This window comes from Neovison vison, chromosome 1 (assembly GCF_020171115.1).
Source record: "Neovison vison isolate M4711 chromosome 1, ASM_NN_V1, whole genome shotgun sequence".
In the NCBI taxonomy this organism is placed as follows: Eukaryota; Metazoa; Chordata; class Mammalia; order Carnivora; family Mustelidae; genus Neogale; species Neogale vison.
In genome coordinates this window covers 93151428-93173638 of record NC_058091.1, presented here as the reverse complement: position 1 = coordinate 93173638, position 22211 = coordinate 93151428, and the positions used below count along the sequence as shown (strand labels likewise).

The following is a 22211-nucleotide window of genomic DNA, read 5'->3' as shown; positions in this document are numbered from 1 at the left end:
TGATTCACTCCGCTTGTTCCTCTCTGGCTGTTTCATTCAGTCATGTCACCTGTCTGCAGACATATGAGAAGCCTGAGTGTGTGCCTCAGGCTTCCGACTAAAGTTTAATGACAGGTTGATTTGAGTGAACCTTTGAAGACTGAAGTACCCAGGCTGTTCCTGCCATTTTGTTTCTCTCACGCAATGCAAATCAACCGTAAGCATCTAGACTCTTCCAGGTCAGTTACCGCCTTACTGAACCGAGTGGTCTCCATCCAGGCCCGGAAGTGTGGTTGTGACATATGAGGTCCAGACGACGACACCATCCCCCGACTTAATGCGTAAAGCAAATGAGCAAGTAATGCAGAACCTTAATCAGACCTACAAAATGGACTATGGCTCCTTTCAAGCAGTTACTAGCAGTAAGTAGGACATCTCCACATTTCCCTATACGTGGATTTTGTTTAGCTATAATAAGGGTGTTTATAGTATGCTTAAAACTAGGTTTATGTGCCCACCTCTTCTCCCATCTGAGGTGCTGGTGCAGAGCCTCCCAACCAGGCCAATGTCACTGCAGTTGGAAGGGGGGATTGCAGGGGAGAGAGATTTGACCAAAGAGTCACAGAGCCATCTGGGTTTATGGATTTTTTAATAAAAAATTAGAAGACCCCAAACATCCCAAAACTGACCTTACGGTGGGGGTTGGGATATTCATGAAATGCATTGATACTGAACAATTGATACTGTTATTTTGGAGCAGGAGTTCTTGAAGCTGGGCCCCCAGACCCAACAACATCAGCACTACCTGGGAACTTGTTAGAAATACAGGGCACCCCAGACTAACCAGGGTGATCGGCATGTCAACAAGCCCTTCAGGTGATTCTGATGCACAGGGAAGTTTGAGAACCCTGGCTCGGGATCATGTAGAGCAGGGATAAAATCCTGGAGTGTTAGATGCTCTTCCCCGTTTACAAATGGGTACAGAGTGGTGTTCCGTTGTGTGATTAGGTGGGTGGACCTATTGTTCCTTGGGAAATAGAGAGGAGAGCCAGTTGGGCAGAGAATTGGAGGGTAAGAATTTGCTGGCGGAAGTCCTAACTAACTACGGTCCCTGGTTCCGGGCTCAAGGTGATTCCCTTTTTGGAGGGACACGGTCTCCCAGTGGGGAGGGCTCTGAAAGGACTGTTGCAGGCACACCTGGGAGAAAGGCACCCCTTCTCAGGGGTTAAGATAGCCTCACAATGGGTTTATAAGTTTTGTCTTTACATTTTCTGATATTGTTGAATGCCAGATCATTTTTAAAAACAAAATACCAAATGATAACGATACATATATAATGGTAAGAAGGTGTTACAACGTAAACAAGAAAAAAAGCAAAATAAAAGTTCAGAATACATAAGACAGCAACAACATAGGTGGAAACTGGAAAATTAAAGGAAGTGGCCTAAAAGTATGGGCTCCCATGGAAGGCCCCCAGCAATGCCACCCCCTTGTAACCCTAACACCCCCCCCCAACCAACCCATGTTTTACCTCCCAAAATTCCTTCAGTTTGTGGTTCTGAGGGCATAGGTGAACATCAGGCTCTGGCCTAGGTAATCCTCGGTTATGATTACTCCCCTCAAATTTCCTTTGTGTTGAGGATAGTCAACCATTTAAAGGAGTCGGTAACCAGCAGTGTTACCGATCAGTGGCTGACTGTCAGTCAGAAACATGGTGCTGACAGTATGGTTCCCAAAGCGCTTTGGAGATTGTGGCTTATTCTTCCAAAGAGCCATGAAGTCATTGTGAATGGCACTCAGCACCACTTCTGGAGAGCGTCTGCAACCATCTCTGCCCTCCTTGGGAGAGCAGAAATAACTCTGTGATATGCACAGTTTCCGAACGAGAAACAGGAACATAGGTCACGTGCATTTCCACGGAAAAGCTCCCCCATCAACCTGCTCTCTGTAGTGTCGGTGCTATTTACCTAGAGTATACATATCCAAAAGGTCAAGAGACCGGATTTTGTTTTGTTTTAATTATAATTATATTTGGGGGGGCAGAGGAGAGGAAGAGAATAAGAAAGAAAAAAAGCTGCATGCATGATTTGGTATCAGAAAGTTATTTCAAATCTTTATGAAATACCAAGGGCACAGAATGTTCAGAATATCTCCATATATTTGGTCGTATATTTATCCTTAGAATAATTAATGTTGGATTAATTAGCAGGGGCTCTTAACCAGAATGCCCTTTCTTTAATCACTGCCCACAAATTCATGGTCAATTCCATATAACCCCTTGATACCAGCAGACTTACTAAGCCATATTGTTACTAAGCCTTATTGTTAGCCACAGTGATGATGATGTTACTGTATCTTTTCTGTGTTTAGCCTGGTGTGTTACACAAATTGTGTACTTGTATATCCCGTGAGATGGGTACTGTTTTCTCCACTTTACAGGGGAGGAACTAGAACAGAGGGAGGGTGAATAATATGCCCAAGAACACAGAGGAAGTAACATAAGTCTGTATGACTTCTGAGTCTGGTGGCTACATTAACTACTCCCAGGAGGCCTTGTTTCTTAACTGTTGGGTGTGATATTTTTAAATCTTCTATTCAGGAGTCTAAAAAATGTGATAAATATTTAGATCCCTTGATACTTTGACTAGAACATCCTAGCTCCCAAAATTAATTTTATGGTATTGTGCTCCCGTGATGACAGGAGAGGGACTGGGCGGAGCATAAAGCCCTCTTAGAGCTTCCTTATCCGGCACCTCTGATCTCTTCAACACATGGAATTCCTGCAAGTTGTAGAATGAGAAACACAGCTTAAAGGGGGAAAAAGCACATGTTGTGTAAACAAAGGACAACAATAAACACACACCCACACCCACAGAAATAGCAAATGTCTGTGAAATGACTTGATGCTATGGTTCTCCAGATTTGTATTATGAAAACAATAATCGCTGCTATTGCCCCAAATCACCTCCGCCTGTAGCTCTTACAGCTCCTGTTTTCCAGACAATTGAGCTGAGGCTCAGAGAGGCTGAGTAAATTACCTAGGGCCATACAGCTAGATGTGGATTCAACTCTGGACCTGTGTGTCTATAAAGTTCTCCTTCTTAAGGGACCATGGGTATGAAATCTCTTTAAAAATTCTAAATTCTCAAGAGACTTTATTACAAGAAATTATTTTTCCCCATTTATACTTCATCAAAGCCATACAACAGAGCTTTCAGAAGTATAAGATACCGGTTATTAGCAAGAGGCAGTTGATAATATTGAGTCAGTAGCAAAGAAACTTGAGGTTTAAATGAGCTGGTGTGGCTTTTATATGCAACTCAGCATTTTCTACCAGACTATGCAAAATATTAAGAATAGCTTTGGAATCCCCATCACCACTGATGAGGCCAATTAAGTATGCACAGACTCCAAACTTGAAACCCTGTTCCCAGTATCTGGCAGGTGACCACTCTTTGGGCTTCAAAGACCAGCTGTTAGGGGATGGAATGAGGAAGACATGTTGCTTCCTTTTAGAAGCACCATGGCCCCATGTAGTGGTGGTGTCCGGCAGGCAGTCTCAATTCCATTCATTTGCTTTGGGGTCTTAATACCTTTTCTTTGGGTTCCCAGATGAAACGAAGTTCACTGTCATACCAGAAATCATTTTTGAAGGAGACACAGTAAATTTGGTGTGTGAAAATGAAGTTTTGTCCTCTAACGTGTCCTGGCACCATGTTGAAAGGCGCTTTGACATCCAGAACAGCAGCAGATTCTTGGTTTACACCACCGTGCTCAACAACATGACCTCTATATCGCGCCTCACGATTTACAACATCACTCAGGGCGATGCAGGTGGGTCTCTGTCTAAGAACTGGTGCAGAGAAAGGAGCAAAGGGCTTGTAAAGAAGCAAGCCATGGAATATATGTGAATGTGTGTGTACATAATTTTATTATATATATATAAAATAAATAAAAATATAAATAAATAATATATAAATAAAATGTATAAAAATTTTTATTAAAATTTATAAAATTTATAAAAATTATTTAAATATATAAGTAAAATAAAATAAATGAAATATATAAAATAAATAAAATATAAATAAATAAATAAATAAAAATAAATACTATATATGTGTGTATACATATATACATATATACATATATATATATACATATATACACATATACACACACAGTGTTTTCCTCTTTGAAAAGAAGTCACCAGTCTCAATTTTTCAAAATTAAAAATGAATCCCATGGTATATAAGTAAGAACTACATCCTTGGAGACAAAAACAGATTTCTACATTTACCAAGGCTTATGAGTTGGAAACAGAGACAAAAATATGACTTTTGTTTTTAATCTTCAAAAAATTTTCAACAGGTTTGTGGAGATAGAATTGACATATAATAAGCTGTACATATTTAAAGGGTACAGTTTAATATGTTTTGACATATGTGTACACCTGTAAAACTATGCCCCGCCTCAGGAGAGTGAACGTAACCATTACCCTCTGCCCAGCTTTCTTGGATTCCATTGTAATCTCTCCCATCTCCCACTCTCCTTCCCCAACACCCCCAGAAGCAGAAGTTTTAAACCTGACACTCCAGAATTTAATCACCCCATTGTAACCCAGATACCAGCGGGGGAATCTCTTTTTCCCTGGCAGAGAAGTTGGGTTGCAAACCACGGGCCCTGTTACAGCTTTGTGGATTCTGATTTTGCCACAGAGTGAAATAGAACGCCAAAATCAACCACAACCTTCTAATTCTCCGAGGCGTTCCAATTTTTCCTTTCTACCACTTCCATCTCCACACCTTTTATCTCGTCAACAAAGACTGAGATTTCTGCTCCTTCTTTAGAACATCTCTCTACTCATTAACCCGTAGCATCAGAAATGATGTGCATTGAACTTCGACACTTCCTGAATGTTTCTTTAGAGTTGTCTAGAGCTTGGATGATTTTGAAAACGATGCTTCAGGAAGTACTGTCACAACACATGAGATGAGACTATTGTTCTTCTAAGGAATTCCACATATGTAATAATTAAAAAACACGATTGTAAGGGGAGCTGGGTGGCACAGTCGGTTGAGCTGGTCGACTCTCAATTTTGGCTCCAGTCGTGATCTCAGGGTCTTGAGATGGAGCCCTATGTCAGGCTCTGCCCTCAGTGAGGAGTCTGCTGGGAATTCTGTTTCCCTCTCCCTCTGCCCCCTCACCCCGCTCGCTTGCACACTCTCTCACTCAAATAAAAAAATAAATCTTAAAAAAATACATGTGTGTATTCTATGCAGGTGAATATATTTGCAAGCTGACATTGGATATCTTTGAATATGAGTCCAGAAAAAAAATAGATGTCACGCCCATCCGAATTGTGGCACCTGAAGAAATGAAAGTGACATGCGACAACAATCCTGTATCTTTGAACTGCTGCAGTGAGATTAATGTAAATTGGAGCGCGATAGAATGGAAGCAGAAGGGGAAAATAAACATTCCAGGTGAGAATGTTAGATGCCCTTTCATATATACGTTTTTGCCTCTTGGCCAAGTAAAAGTGGGAGATGGACTGGGTGGGAGAGAAAATGTTAGGTGACTGTTTTTTCCCAAACTTCAGACTATTAAAATGGAACTAGGCTTGATGCCAGCTCCAGCTTAGCTATTCTAGAACAACTTTCCAAAAATATATGCATACAGAGGTCATGCTTGGGTTGTGGACAAGATCTTGGCTGAGAAGACCTGATGACTTCCATCCACAGTAACTCCCACCTGTAGAAGAGCTGGCCCCCACCTTCCCTCCCTCTTCATCTTCAGCAAAGAGCTAAGGATGAGGTCATTGACTTTGCTTTGGAGTCTGGTTCTGAACTTCTCTTTTCTGTGTGTCTTCTCCTGGTCTCTGTCCTTCTCACGTCTCTGCCTCTGTCCCACATCTTTCTGTATTACCTAACTCCGTGTCTTTGTGGGTTTTTTTTCCATTTTTCTGTATAGACCCGTTTGTCTCTCAATTGTTCCATGTCAATTTCTGATCCTACTTGGCTTCCTTTCAGATCTGAGATATTACTGGAAGTTCTCCACCCTCCCGTTTATACTCATGAATGATAATAATAATATATTAAAAGAGCAACTCTGACCCTGTTTTGTGTAACAGCTTATGATTAATCAATGTTTTAAAAATATGTTATCACTTTTGATCATATTTAACCCTGATCGCAACTTTGAAGCTGGTATTTTTTGCCTCCAGTTTGCAGATAAGGAAATTGAGGGCAACACAGACTTATCCAAGGTTGTCAGAAAGGAAAAGAAAGACTCACCTCAGGTCTGATTTCCCAAGACCAGTGTTTGCCTTGGCAAAAGTATGTTTAGCCATGCCTGAGGAGCCAGGGCTGGGGCGGGCTGATCTGGAAGAGTCTGCTCTGGAGCAGGAGACATTTTTGTCTGGAGACTTCACGTAACAAGACCCTATCCTTCCCTTAAGAAATGACAGCTTTATGTGTTCATCTTTACACAAAAAATCATTTAAGTAAAATGTGGCTTTACTCTTGAAATTCATCAGTGCTGTAAAGTTTTACAGTACAGACTCTTTGCTATCAGACTATATTAAGTTATAAAAAAATAAAATAATGATCAATTTACATGCAAGTCATCCTGAGCCCATCTATTTACAAAGCACATTTCACCTGCTGCTTCTGTATTTTACTTTAAATCCCCCCATGAAGGGGAAAAGCATCTGGTTACTGTTGAAAATGTTGACACAGGAGATGTTAGTCGCTTCCTTGATTTTTCAGGAAGAGGAGGTTGTAGGCGCCCTGGAGGAGCGGCCAGATGGAAGAAAAACCTTGCAAAGTTCCCTTGGTACTGACTTCATACACTTACAGCTCTGAGAGGTGAAAGCCTCGCCCTCTGGCAGAGGAACCAGGAAGTCTCCAGTACAAATGATCAGGGACTTCTCCATGGTCACCACTGTTTCAGACATTCCTAATGCCCAGTGTGGGAGACAGAACAATGGATTTCCTGCCATGGGGCTGGCCACCTGGGGACTCGCACTGTCCATTCTCTGATGAACTTAACCTTTGCCCTCGGCACCTGGCCTTCTTCCTCCCCTCGTAGCCTCCACTCTGAAGTGCATGCTCTCTCTCTCTGTGTGTGTCTCCAAATTCCACGAGCTCTTTAGCACCCATTCTTCCAGGTCAATGGGAGACAATCTAGCAAAGCACAAGGAACTGAATGACCTACCTCATTTCAAAAACAGGTGCATTTCATTTTCAAAATACAAAGGATAAGACAGAAGGAAGGTAATCAGCAGTGGCAGAATTTCTAACGTGAAAAGGGTGGTCTTTTTTGAAGAGGGGGGGTGCTTCCTGGAGTTTTTCAACTCATCGGGCAGCAACTAATAATAGAAATAGTAATGGTACAGAAGTAATAGTATCAGTAGTAGTAATAGTGGAAATGGTAATAGTTACTGTTATTGGTGCAGCATCTCGCCTGCCTAGTGTAGTACTAGCTAGCTTCACCTGCACAGAAATGGATGGACAAACTGGGGGAAATTAACAGCAACAGAGTTTCTAGTCTCGCTGCAGCTGTTATGTGGTATGATGATAAAAACTAACAGAGCCTTAACTCCCTCCTTGCACACAAGTTAGAGCAGTTCCAAAAGAGTTCATTAACTTTTCGTGGCCCTGCCTACCATACTCCAGTGGCTGTTGATCAGCGGAGTATTCATAAAACAACTGAATATTTACAGGAGGGTGTGATCTTGACTATGGCCTTGGGGGACATGAGAGGGAAGAGCTTTGAACTCCACTCTCCCCTTACTTGCATCTTTTCTTCTGGATTGCCCCACTGAAATATTTAAGCCCATGTTACCGTGTGTGCCGGCAGTCCGTCTCAGATGGATCTGGTTTGGTTTGGGTTGGGTTTTTTTTTGCAGACAGACAAGACATCAGTCAGTTATAAAGAAGGGAGACTGGCTGTTTTTCTTTCCTGAGTAGAAATCAGTCTGTGGCTTTGGAGTCCCTTGATGAAGTGCCCCTAGAGGCAGGCTGGCTTCAGGGTCTGAGGTGAGCCCAAGTAGAGAAGTGGCAGGAAGTGGTCCCTAGCACCCCAGGAGGTGGTGTTCTCCTTCCCGGCTGCACGTGAGGGTCTCCCCAGGGGGCTATTAGACAGGCCAGCTGTCAGGGCTCTACCCTAGAGCAGCCAACATCAGGATCTCTGGGTTTGGGCTCCAGGTGATGTGGTTTGTAGTGGTATCCATGAGCCAACCACCAAAAAAGAATAACTGAGTCATTTTTGGTGCTCGGAGGTGGTTTTACTAAAGTGGGGACAGGACCCCTAGGCAGGAATCACTGCACTGGAGTTATGAGGAGGACTTAAGTATATTTTTGGAGTTAGGGGAAATAAAGCCCAAGGAAGTTTCCAAATTTGATTTTCATATGTTGAAAAAGACACACACACACACACACACACTCTCTCTCTCTCTCTCTTAATTTTTAATTTTTCCTACCCCAGCGACCATCATTAATGGTCTGTGTGAGGGGCAGGCCCCGACTGGGCGCTGTTCTAAGTGTGTCTGTATCTTAACTCACTTGACCTGACTATGCAATCCGAGGTGGTAGCTATGATTTTTGGTCCCCATTTTCCACCTGGAGAAACTGAAGCACAGAGCAGTTGGGTGACTTTTTCAACCATAGCCTGCTAGTAAGTGGGAATTTGGGATCTGCAGCCAGACTGCCCGGTCCCAAGTCTGCAGACCTAAGTACCGTACAGTCCTCCCTCTCTAAAGAGAAGAAATTGGATTTAAATAATAATTCCTTTTCCCAGATTGGGCCTCTTTGCTCCTACATGGAAGAGTCAGCCAACTGTGTGACAGTGAAGGAACTGCTTCTGTCTCTGCAGGCAACCCAGAAACTGACCTAGAGTCCGGCTGCAGCAGATACACCTTCAGGGCAGATGGGACTCAGTGTCCCAGCGGGTCCGCTGGAATGACAGTCATCTATGCGTGCGAGTTCGTCAGCATCCACGGAGCCAGAGGCAGTAAGAACATAGAAGTGACATTCACCTCCGTGGGTAAGGACTCCTTTGCCTCCAGCCAAGGGCTGTCAACCCTCTGGGAATATCTCTGAGCTAGCTGGAGTGTGGTTGGGGTAAATCACAAGCAGGAGACAGAGGGGGTTGTCCTTCTCTCTCCTCTGAATTTAGATAAGGTCTTTAGAAGAAAGAAAGATGCGGGGAGCCCAGGGCTGCAGGGGAGGAAAGGTCTGCCTGGCACTGAGAAGGCAGGAAGGGACGGAAAGGAGAGTTTCACACTAGGATTAGTTCTGTTTAAGTCATTGAGTTCATGACAAAGCTGGTGCCCCAGATTTTCCCTTTTCCTTCCGTGAGCCCATCCTCCTTCCCTTGTAGGCCAGTAGCCAGCCTCATGGCCCACCACCAGCAGGCGAAGACACGTTCTGTCTTCCCTCCCCTCCCACTCTACCTATTCCAGACAGAACCTTGCCGGAAGCTTTAATAATTTGAGACTTTATGATCATTTTACAGTTATCCTGAGTGTTTGTTAGTCTTTGACTAAAGGCTTTCAACTGAGTTAGTCTTTTTTTTAAAAAGTGTCATTTCTTCTCCTCATATAATAAAACATCCTAACTTCACCTCTGTTTGCAAAAATGGGGCAGTCACACTTGTTTTTCTCCCCATTTTGCAAAAACTGAACCACTTAGATCAATCACCAGATCACTGTGAACAATTTGGAGGAAGGACTAATACCGACACTACTGATTGCCCTCGTTCCCCCTTGCTCCTCTCGTGACTTAGGGTTTTTTACAAAGATCAAGATGGCGCTTATCTGAAAACATTATGGCCATAGAAGAGTTCGTGGGTCTTCTGAGCAATTTCATTTCAGTTTTCTGTAGTGAGAGCGGGTGGACGCTTCAAGTTTCAACTCAGAGTTGTATTGATTAGGTGGGGTTTTGGTTGTCATAGAAACCTACTGAGATTTCACTGAAAACCACTGGTCTGGTGGTTTGGACGTTTTCTGAGAATCAAGAGAACCAGATTCATGGTTCCATGAGCCTCTCCCTTTTCACTCTCAGAAGCCGCCGAGCCGTCGAAAGGCAGCTCCACACCAGATCCCGACAGCCAGTGAGGCCCATGGGAGGGACACAGCAATCCATGCTTGTGTGATCGGGGACTCTATCTGCACGTTGGGATCTCCGCTTCTAAAGGGCACTGTGGGCAGGCCTGATTTCTTTTTATTGTGATGAAGGGCAAGATTTTACACTGGTGGGAAAAGCTGGCCGGCATCAGTGGGTTCCAGGCGTGAAACCGTCCACCTCCAGGAGATAAAAGTGAATGGCATTTTGAAATGTCAGTGACATGCTCAAAGAGGGGTGGAAAGATAGAAGCAGAGGCCCCAAAAAGTAGACTGTCCATATAAGCCTTTACCTTTGTAAGGGTCTTGTTAACATTTTTGAGGAATAATTCCTCATGAATTTATGAGGACATTCTCATAAGGAGGAGTAAATGTAGAGAGACTTAGAGTTAAGGTGTCTCTCCCTCCCAGTTTGCCTGAGATGGTCCTGGTTTAATTATTGGGGCCGTACATTCTAGGATGCCTGTACCTCAAATGTTGTTCCAGAAATCACTCTTTGGTTTAGTAAGTGTTGGAGGTGTACTATAGCCAGTGGTAAGCCCTGGGGGATGCAAAGACATAGAAAAGAGAGCCCTTCTCTTAAGGGGTTCACACTTTTATGAAGAAGAGATACAGAAAGAGAAATTAAAATACAACACGGTGTTATTTAAAACGTGTTTTAAAAGGGTAGAGAATGGCGTTGTTACAAGAACAGAGCCATTGGGCACGGAAAAGGTTGAGGGGAGCTTGGGTTATGTCAACAGCCCTAAGTTTGCAACCTTTTGCCCTGCCGATCATCAGGAGATAATTCCAGCCACAACAGGGAAGTGCACCAGCTCCCAAGGCAGGAGATGGAAATGAGTACAGTTGAGAGCACCACCGGAAACAGCCTAGAAACAAAGAAAGCCCAGGAGCCGCAAGGTACCCATCCCACAATGACACCAGTGGAGTCAGGACGGCCCATGCTCTCTGCCTCTGTCTTAAATTTCACTCGTGTGTCGATGTCACCAGAAAGACTAAATCTTGTGCTTGTTGTTGGTTTTTCTTTTGTCCGTTCTGTGTGCGTTCTTTCAGCCAACCTAACAATAACCCCGGACCCAATTTCTGTTTCTGAGGGACAAAACTTTTCCATAAAGTGCATCAGCGATGTGAGTAACTATGATGAGGTATACTGGAACACTTCTGCTGGGATTAAAATATACCAAAAGTTTTATACCGCCAGGAGATCTGCTGCTGGAGCAGAGTCGGTGCTGACCGTGGAGACGGCGACCCGGGAGTGGAACGGTGGGTGTGAGACCCCAGACCCTTTCTGTTGCCATGCTGCCCGGGGCCCCTGGGAACACCCTGAAAGAGGGACCAGACCTGGAGGGGCTGTCCTGAGATGTGCCTGCACCCCTGCACTCCATGCAAGAGCTCTGCAGGGGAAGATGTCCCAAATCTCCATTGTACAGATGTGGAAACAGAGGCTCAGAGAGAATAACACACGCACCTGGGCTCCTCATTCTCACGGTGCAGAGTCAGGACTGGAACTGGGATCTCCAATTCAGGAGCCTGCGCTGCCGCCATGAAATTAAGAGGATTGTTTTGCTGCTTATGTTTAAAGATGTATTTGTTTATTTTAGGGAGAAAGGGAGTACAGGAGGGAGGGGCAGGGAAAGGAAGAGAGAATCCCAAGAAGATTCCCTGCTGAGTGCAGAGCCCCATGCCGGGTTCAATGTCACGACTTGAGCCGAAACAGAGTCAGATGCTTAACTGACTGAGGCGCCCAGCTGCCCCAAGAGGATTGTTTTTAACAGTGGTTTTACCAGAATTTTAGGAGTTTTTCACCCAATCGTGATTTAAAAAAAAAAAATCTAGGTCAAGGATTTATATGCCTGGTTCCAAAGAAAGGAATATTTGCATTCTGTATTTATCCCTACATGTTATTCATGTTGGAAAGAAATGCAGAGACTTGGAAGGTGGAAAATTATTTGCTATAATTGCTGCAATAAAAGTTGACATGTATTGAGCCCTTCGTTATGTGATAGGCACCGTGCTAAGTGTTTGAGTGGATTAGTTCATTTACAACATAAACTTAGAGGATGCCTGTGTGGCTCTGTTGATTAAGCATCTGCCTTTGACTCAGGCTCAGGTCATTCTCCCAGGATCCTGGGATCTAGTCCCACATTGGCAGTCCTTGCTTAGTGGAGAACCCTGCTTCTCCCTCTGTCTGCCACTCCCCACCACTTCTGCTCTCTCTCCCTCTCTGAAAATAAATAAATAAAAATAAATTTTTAAAAACCCAGTAAACCTAGAGGACAGTGTTATTAGTATCCTCATTTTACAGATGAAGAAACTGAGGCCCAGTGAGGCTAAGTAAAATACCTGAGGTTATACATCTGGAAAATGGCAGAGCCAGGGTGAAATGGAGATTATCTGGCCAACCCTGGACCACTTCCCTCTGAATGCTTTCATTAGTTATAAGTTTAATCAGTCCAGGTCCTACAAGTCCCAGGTCTTTATTTGCTTATGTAAGGCCTAGGTATCATTGTAGAAATAACTGGTCACTGTGGCTGGCCTTGGTAGAATATAGTCAGGAGACAGAGTTCCCCTGTGCTGAGCTTAACCTACACTGTCCAGTTGCTCTTCCCCCTGAGGAGTCATAACTGAGGAGGAGACATGGCTTTTCCAGGAACGTAAACTATTTGACTGTCCCATACTTGGGATAGTCAAAATCCCGTTCTCATGTAAATTAACTAGACCTTCATTTCATACCGAATTTATATTTCCCTCCCTCCCAGCAGAAACAGAAGGGGGTTTGTTCTCTGTCCTTGTTCTCCCTGTTTTCCCTCTGGCTATGTCATGGCTCTAGTTCCTCCAGAGTTGGGGCAAAGAGAAGGAATGTTAAGAAAGTAAAAGGGTCTTACTCAACTGTAGGTGCTGTTACCATCTTCCTGCCCTGTCCCCATGATGGCTGTTCAGGTCATGCCTCATCTTGTGACGGACCCTGGTATAAAGACCATTGGGATAAGGTCCTCTCTAGAAGCTCAACCCCAGGACCATGCTCGGCCCCGTCTACCTCACCAAGCACAGGCTGCACAGCCTACTTTTGCTGTAGCCTTCCCTCGGTCCTCCAGAAAGACCTCTCGTCCTTAGACTTTCCTAGATGGGAGTCAGACATCAGATGTCTAACTCTAGGGTCCACAGGGGAAGCTCCCTCAAGAATTTCAGCCTAACCCCTTCCACACACTTTGATGGTGTCGTGGTGCTGGCATGCCTACTCACTCACAGATGGGGCAAGGGGACACCATGCCACCACGGAGCTCTAACTTGCTGACAACTGTATTTGAAGAACTCCTCAGCCCTGCACACACCCAAATTCCCATGTTTCTCCCTGAGTTGTGGAAAGAGACTTGGTGTAGGTAATAGGAGCTTGGTTTGAAATCCAAGGGCATCTGGCTTGCTCAGTTGGTAGAGCATGCAACAATTGATCTCGGAGTCCCAAGTTCGAGCTCCACGTAGGATGTAGAGATTACTTGAATAAATAAATCTTTTAAAAAAAGAAAAAGAAATGCAATTCCACACCTAATAGGCTGTATAACTTTAGATAAGCCACTTAATTTTATTTAAAAGGAAATGACTATTTAGGCAATGGGTTAGTCCTTCAAATACATCGAGAACCCAGGAGGAGAGTTGATCAAACATTTTCTCATCCAGTGTCTAGGAAGGTGTGACGTGCTCTTGCCCATGCTTGACAGGAAAAACTAAACTTCATCTTAACCTTCCCAGCCAATGCATTTTTGGAGCAGTGATCACATTCCATCTCATTTTTGCTTCCTTCCACACAGGAACCTATCACTGCATATTTAGATACAAGAAATCGTACAGTGTCGCGACGAAAGATGTGATGGTTCACCCACTGCCTCTAGAGCCGGACATCATGGTGGACCCTCTGGAGGCTACGGTTCCATGTAAAGGTTCCCGTCACTTCAGGTGCTGCATTGAGGAGGACGAAGACTACAAAGTAACTTTCCAAGTGGACTCCTTATTCTTTCTTGCAGGTAAGACACGCATTGCTGCATTGTGGGATCTCAAAAGTTCCTCTGAAAATAGAGGTAAAGAGACATAAGGATTGCCTCAGAGACAGAATGTAACAGAGGGTACCTCATGAACGTTATTACCTTCTGTTGTGCTCTGTGGCCCATGGCTTGTTGGTTTTTGGCAGGAGTATATCCGGTACTCTGGTGTTCCCTCTCTCCATGCTATGCATCAGCGTGTTATAAAAGCACCACAGAAATCCTTTCAGATGCACAGCTGAGGATCCAAGAAAGTGAAATAACCAAGGGCCAAAAACATAGAGAAAAAGAAAAATAGAAATGCTTTAGCTTCTGGTGGGGCTTCTCTGAGACTATCAGTCAGTATGAGAAACCCAGAAACCTGGGGTTGTGTGTCCTAAAGATTTTATGTATTTATTTGAAAGAGAGAGAGAGCACACAAGCAGGGGTGTGTCAGAGGGAGAGGGAGAAGCAGACTCCCAGTTGAGCAGGGAGTGTGACATGGGGCTCAATCCCAGGACCCTGAGATCATGACCTGAGCAAAAGTTAGATGTTTAACCGACTGAGCCACTCAGGTGCCCCAGAACCTTGGGTTTGAAGGCTCTGAAGGGCATGGAAGAAAGGCTTTGCTCCCTATGCAATGACTAAGGGGGCCTCTGTCACAAGCACAATGTCAAGACTCTCAAAGGGTGACAAGTTCACTCAGAAGAGGATAAACAAAAAAACAAAATTTGTCCACCAGAGTTAAGAGCTTGGCCTCATTCCAGGTGGGCACCAGTTTCCCCTGAGAATTACAACCGTTCTGCTCTCAAGCTGCAGAATAATTAATGTAAAGTGGTCCATGGTACTGCATTCAATGGTACCTGGCGCGCGCGCGCGCGCACACACACACACACACACACACACACACAAATCAAATCCTCTAAGGTAGAAGGTACCCTCAACCCAGAGACATCAGGGTTCCTACAGATTAGGGTGAACCTAGTATGAGCTCGCAACCCCATCTCACAACAGAGACACCTTCATGAAGGATTTGCAAGCTCATTCATTCTTTGAACAACTATTCGTGGTGACATGCTCAATGCAAAACACCATAGGAAGCAATGAAAAGGGGATGTGAGAGTTGGGGCACATGTGTTACTAACTAGCTGGAAGGGTTCTTGTCCTAAAGGACAATCCATATAACGTTAAATTTCAAAAATGAACACTGCAGATCAAAAGAACCCTGACGTTCAGAAAAGCAGGACCCAGTAGAGACAAGGACTTAGAGAAGGTGTGTAATAGGAGGCTATAGACTCCCTCTGGGTACTGGAGTACTGAAGCATTTCACCATCCCGTGTTTAACATGCATGTATTCAGTGCTCTCTAGGGGCCAAATACTGAGCTAGGCACTGGGAGATGCAGTGATAAATAAGACCAGGTACCTTCTCTCCAAGACTTTATCAATCTAAAGGAGGAGACAGACCCATAAAGAAGGGACACTAAACCAATGTGGAAAGGCAGGACAGGAGAAGTGCACAGGGCATGACAGATGTGGAAGAGAGGGATGCTGAGAGGCATTCTGATTGTCCAAACTGTACAGGCACAGATTTGGAATCATGAGTGGTGGAGGTAGGGGTTAGGGGAGCACCATGTAGGGGTGGGCTGACTTACTTACTTGTAGAATGGGGGCATTTTAAAAACCACATCAGAAATGAATGTGGCACATGCCTTGGAAAAGTTTAGACATATTATCCATATTGGATCATTTCAACAAAATGTGTGCTTTGGAGTCTCATCTTGTGACTTAGTTCTTCCAATAATTCTATCTCAGAAAAAGAAGTTAATGGAAAGCAAGTATGTTACAAACACAGTTTCTCAGCAAGCTCAGTTTCCTGGTGTCCAAAGAAGCTGGACATTTTTTGTCACTTTACCAATGCTGCTAACAATTCAGTCCGGAGCTCAGCTATGAAAATTAACCTGGTTCCAGGTAAGAGCATTTGAAATTTTTTAAAAAGGTGGTAGTCATGAACAGGGATTCATTTATTCATTTGCTCCCTCATTCATCCATTCAATAAATGGATATTGTGCACCTGCGTGTGGCAAGCCTTGGGCTAAGGGTGGAGGGTCTGGAAGAAACAACCACAACCACAGCAACAAGTAAGCCATGGGGACTAACCTCAGGTGTAGGGGAAAGATGTGTGTGATGACATCTAATGTGGTAAGGGCTGAATTAGAGATCATGCGGGAGACCAAGGAGGCTGCCAGGTTTCATTCTACTGGTGAGAGTCAGGAGGAAGTAATCAAGAAGGTCTTGTGTATGGAGCTCGATTTCAGCAGAGTCTGGGAGGCAAAGCACTGGACTGGGCGGTGCCTAGTGTCTTTGCAGGACGGAGACCCCTTTGAGGTTTCAGCAAAGGAACGGTGTCACCACTAGACAGGGCTACATGAAAATATCAATCTAAATAATAGGCAACCATTTTTCCCATCCTTCGTCATCACCAAGCCTATATCCCCGCCCTGCATAATATTTTCAAGGTAGAAGGTCATGGTTTATGGCCATTTCTGTAATAGCCTATGACCAAGAACTCTCCTCAGGAGCAGCAAAGAGGCAAGTGAATAAAGCATTGTCCAGGGCTTCCACTAGAAACAATCCTCTTCCCCAGAAATCTTGTCTGTACCAGGACCTCTGATATCCAAAGGATTCATGACTCTATCACCAGGCATGTTTGGTTTACTGAGTGATCTGTGGTAATTCTCATATATTGGTAACTGAGCTCTGGACACCAAAGTGGGAAGCAATTTAGAGTCCCTATCTCCCTGAGTCACTGTTCCCTGACCCTACCAAGCATACCTCTTCCAGGGGCAGCCAAGACCCCTTCTTCACTGCCCCCCGTGCTGCCATCTTCCCCCAGGCACAGACATGTTTTATTCGTTTATGTTTGTTCTTCTCTCCCTCATACCAGGTCTGATTCCTCTTCCTTTTCCCAGTAGAAATTACTCACATATTTCAAGATTTTATACAATGACTGAGAGCTCAGTTGATGTTAAATTCGTAAGTTGGTGAGAAAGGATCTTATCATCAGAGAATCAAAGTCCCTTGGAGATCAGAGATTCTGCAACAAATGTCATTTTCTCATTCCAATCTGGTCTTGAGTTGACATGAAATAGAGTCATCTGTAAGGGCAGCCAGAAGGAACAAATGTTTACAAATATTGCTTAGAATATTCAGGTCATGGGTACCTGGAATTCCCACTATTAATTATATATGTGAATTAAGGCAGTGCTTCTCAACCTTGGCTGCATGCTAGAATCACAGGGGAAAGTTAGAAAATAGCCAATGCTTAAATCTCAGCCCCAGGGGGTTCTTATCTATTTGGGCTGAGTGAACCAGGACATTGGTATTTTCCTAGCTCCCCAGGTGATTCGAATATGCCAGAGTTGAGAATCCCTTGGATTAAGGCATATTGTCCCTGAGATTCCTGGAAACCTGATTATCTCTTATCAGAATGAGCACACATTAAGCTCTCATGATTTTTCCATGGCTTAGATTAAACAGACAGCAGAGAGAAGATTCCCAGGGACCAGAGGCAGGGACGAGGCATACAGGAAATAAATTGTTAGAAAAGCAAATGCATGTGAAAGATTTGTGTCAGAAGCACTAAAAGGGGCTTTGGAAGATCAGGAGCAAAATAAAGAAAGTGGGTAACTCTGAAAAGGTTGCCGAAAACTAAAGAGAAAAATGATTTCAAACAGCAACATTCTAGCTAGGCCTGACCTTCTTTTGACTATCCTTTTTCCTCCTTTCAAATTGTCCTTTTTATTTCCGTTTCCAATGCAGGAGAGAAGATCATGTGCCGAGATCCCACAATAGGTGTTGGGGAACCAGGGAAAGTCATCCAGAAACTATGCCAGTTCTCAGATGTACCCGGCAGCCCTGCGGGTCCCACCGGTGGGACAGTGACTTACAAATGTGTAGGCTCCCACTGGGAGGTGAAGAAAAATGACTGCATCTCTGCCCCAATACATAGTCTGCTCCAGCTGGCCAAGGTGATCTTTACACCTCTTTGATTTGAGCTCTTGGTGGGGAGATTAGTCTAACTTATCATATTTCTTAGCAAATAGGCCTTGGCCTGGTTGGTGTTGCTCCCAAAGCTACTTTTATTTATTTATTTATTTATTTATTTATTTATTTAAAAAGAAGAGGCAATCCTAGAAATGCTTTATGTTTTTCTTAAGTACAAATATGGAGACCACAAAATATGTATTCTGCTCTGGGACCAGCTGCGTACCTTCACCTTAACTTCTCAGTGCCTTGTTTCTATTACCTCTAAAGTGCAGGTAGAGTTATCTTCTCTTACCACTCTCCTTTGAGTAATCTTGATTACCAAGCAAGTAGCTCTCATCTTTTCAGAAGGAGGAGATACATTAAAAAAATAAGGTTCATCGGTGTAAAAAAAAAAAAAAAAAAAAAAATATATATATATATATATATATATATATATATATATGCTTGGGCTTTCTGCTTTTATAGGTCTGAGATTTCTTCCACCCTTAGAGGTAACCTTTAGTTATGAAAGATGGAACTAACCTGCCTCTCTTACCTAGAAGAGAGGTTCCTGCCACGTGGTGGGGGGAAATTTCTCCTTTCATCAGAATAAATAAATATTACCCCATACTGAAGTTGTCAAGAGTAGAGACCTCTAAAATGCCATGAGTTACACGAAACAAATACTGACGAGGCCACTAGTGGAGTTCTAGTGAATGACATTGTTAGACAAGCCGTTCCAAACACTCTCACTGTTGGAAGAAGAATTAAGGAAAAGGAGTGGTACTGATTTGTGTCTCATCTAATTATCTTCTGCTCTCCTCTTGTCTTGTACTAAATTCACTAAAATACTTACTAGGTGCGAAGCATTATTGCAGGTGCTCTCAGGGTAAGGCCACCAAACCAGAATTCAGTTTCTGATTTGCTAGAGGATGTGATCCTGTTGGGTAGTTCAATACACATTAATTTTGCTTAGGATAATCAGGAAGCTCTTCTTGAAGAACTTGGCCTCTGAGTTGGACCTTGATGAGGATGCACCAGTGATATGAATTTCCCTAATTGAGAAAGATAGGAATATTTAATTTGAATTCAATGTTGGGCCCTGGTCCCAATTCTAGATACTTAGATACATTTTCAGTGGAAAGGTTGGCCTGTTAGCCTATCAGATCTATCCATTCAACGTATATTTATTGAATACCTACTATGTGCCAATTTATGACTTATACTATATCAGGCATTATAGCATATCAGACAGAATATAACATGTTTCAAATTGCTAAGGAGCTTATAATTTAATTGGAGAGATATTGAAAGTCAAACACAAGATGACATTGGTAGAAATGTCACAAATGTAAAAGTAGGTTAAATAACACTTTATTTGGTAAATATGTTAAGAATGTTAAATAACACTTATGGGGGCATCTGGGTGGTGTAGTCCATTAAGCATCTGACTCTTGGTTTCGGTTCAGACACTGATCTCCGGGTCGTGAGATTGAGCCCCACATTGGGCTCCATGCTGAGCACGGAGTCTGCTTGAGATTCTCTCTCCTTCTGCCCCTCTCGCTCATGCTCTCTCTCTCTAAGATAAATAAATAAATCTTTTTTAAAAAATAACAAATACTTAGGAAGTCAGAGGAGGAAACTCCCCTGGGTTGGAATACTCATCAAAGTTCTTTATGGATGAGGTCAAATTGGAGTTCATCCTTTAATTATAAGTAAGGGCTTAGGAAGTAATTGGGTAAGTAATTAGAAAACAGAAATGGGGGTGACCGTATAATTTATCATCCAAACCAGGACACATTTTTAAAATAAAAGAAAGTGCTAGTAATAATTACACTGGGTCAGCAGATATAAAGCAGAACTGTCCCAGGAAAATTGGGATGGAGGGTCACCCCCCCTAATGGTCAGCAAAGTAAGTGACAAGAAAAAGCAGAGTAGCAAATGTGTTTCTGTACAGACCATCAAGGGATAATTTTACTCAATTTTAATCTAACTCTCTAGGAATCAGATCCCCTTTCCTTTTCTTTACCTAGTAGTCATTGGGTTGACATGTGTTTTACTCTTCCCCTTCTGTGTGTCAGGTCTTATTCTATTCTGAATAGCACACAGATTAAGAGATAAGTTATTTTATAGGGTATATGTATAGGAATGGAGAAAAAAAGAAATCATTAATATAAGAGATTTTCATCATGGGTAGATCAGCAGGATTTGTTGACAGGACTGACTGGCAAGGTTTTTGAGTGTCTGTTTGTGTTGGCTTTTGTTTTACTAGGCTTTGATCAAGAGTCCCTGTCAGGATACAAAACTCCCAACATACCTGAAGGATCTTTCTGTCAGCACAGGCAAGGTGAAACATGAAGTCAGCTCATTTCCTGGGAGCCTGGGAGCCATCATTAACATCCTCGATCTGCTCTCAACAGTTCCAACCCAAGTGAACTCAGAAATGATGACGGTGAGTTGGTTAAGACCTTATAGGAGTTTTGGGTCCCCTCTTCACCCCTTGGGACTTCTGGTCAAGAAACGCAACTTGTCGCCATTACAGCTCCTTCTTTGTCTTCGCCAGAACAGTACTCTGGATTTTTGGGTCACAGAGTATGCTTTGTGTTTTGTCAGCTATGGTTTTTAGGGTCACGGGGGGGGGTTCTAGTATTCATTTGGAGATCAAAAGATTTCTTTAGTGAATCTGCATCTCAGTTTCCTCATTAAAATAGAATGGATAATTATCTGCTTTCTAAGAAAACCAGGAGGGAAAGGTTTTCAGAATATGTACAATGGAATGGTTGGAATGGATGGAATTCTCAGTGGTCTAGAACTAAACATGAACTTGAGGCAATCAGGGTTCTGAGAGGAGTCACCCAGAATTCAAATGAAGAGTTCAAATGATGAGACTTTAATGAAAGGATACTTTCAGAGGTCAATCCGGGAATTTAAAAAAAAAAAAAAAAATAGAAACCAGTAGTACCCTGAGGCCTAACGGGGAAAGGAAAGGAAAGAGTGCACCTAAAGTGGAGGAGGAGGGATCACTAGCGGGAGCAACAGAACTATCACCGAAGATGTACAGAAGACAGTATGTGTGTAGAGGGGAGAAGGGGTGACTACAGTGGGTCATAGGAAAATATATTTCAACTTCTTCCTTCTCCTATCTTCCCATCTCCTGCCAGTGCTTCCCAGTGGCCAAACACAGCCAGAAGTACCTGGCAAGAGCTTGGGAAGCAAGGGTCCAAAGAGTTGATGTGGACCTCCTATGGCAAGGGTAAATGAGTGCCACCCACTGGGTGGCTTACCATGACAGAAACTGATTCTGTCATAGTTCTCAAAGCTAAAAGTCTGAAATCAAGGTGTCTGCCAGGCCATGTTCCATTCAATGGAATGTACCAGGAAAGACTCCAGGAAAGACTTTCTCTGTCTCTTCCAGTTCTGTGTAGCTCCAGCACTCATTGGCTTGTAGCTGCCTCAGGCCATCCTCTCTGTCTTAATGGGACCTCCTCGTCTCCATTTATCTTCTCCTCTTCTGTCCCTCATAAGAATTCTTGACATTGGAATTAGAGCCCACCTAGGTAATCTGGGATAATTTCCTCTCAAGATCCTTAATTTAATCACATCTACAAAGACCCTTTCCCCAAATAAGGTCACATCCACAGGGTCTGGGTATTAGGACATGTTCTTCTGGGCACCAACATCCAACAAACTACAAGGCTCATAGTTTCAGATTGAGCAGAACAAGGCAAAGGGGGGCAAAGAGATTATATTGAGAGATTAAGAGAAAGCCCAAATGGAAAATGACAAGCCCAAGTTGATGGGAGAAAAGATAAAAATTATTTAGCAAAAAAAAAAAAAAAAAGGAATGATGCCTTTGCCAGCAGTTTAGCATTCAGCTTTGGAGAGGGTCTTTTGAAACAACTTCACCCTTATTGAGAAAATATCACTCTCTACAGGCTTGAGATTTAAGATAATATAAAACAGTGAATACATATCTCTACCAGTCTGCTGAATTGGCCTTAGTGGGTAATGGGGGGTGGTACTTGGTAAATGATTAAAGAGGTCTCCCAGCCTTGGGGATGCACCCTCT

General features: G+C 43.3%; 1 protein-coding gene across 6 annotated transcripts in view; it reads left to right on the top strand.

Moving 5' to 3' along the window:
* Positions 1–22211, top strand: part of ADGRF5 (adhesion G protein-coupled receptor F5) — a 98081-nt gene that overhangs the window by 65850 nt on the left and 10020 nt on the right. For 4 of the 6 annotated variants that reach the window (XM_044252360.1, XM_044252340.1, XM_044252350.1 and 1 more), the window contains exons 8-17: positions 259–401; positions 3592–3813; positions 5259–5462; positions 8854–9024; positions 10883–11002; positions 11156–11365; positions 13909–14121; positions 15929–16084; positions 17936–18144; positions 20415–20594. In XM_044252360.1, coding sequence (XP_044108295.1) covers positions 259–401; positions 3592–3813; positions 5259–5462; positions 8854–9024; positions 10883–11002; positions 11156–11365; positions 13909–14121; positions 15929–16084; positions 17936–18144; positions 20415–20594 — 1828 coding nt within the window. The remainder of the gene's footprint in view (positions 1–258; positions 402–3591; positions 3814–5258; positions 5463–8853; positions 9025–10882; positions 11003–11155; positions 11366–13908; positions 14122–15928; positions 16085–17935; positions 18145–20414; positions 20595–22211) is intronic. The other 2 variants (XM_044252387.1, XM_044252377.1) reach the window with 1 other exon arrangement.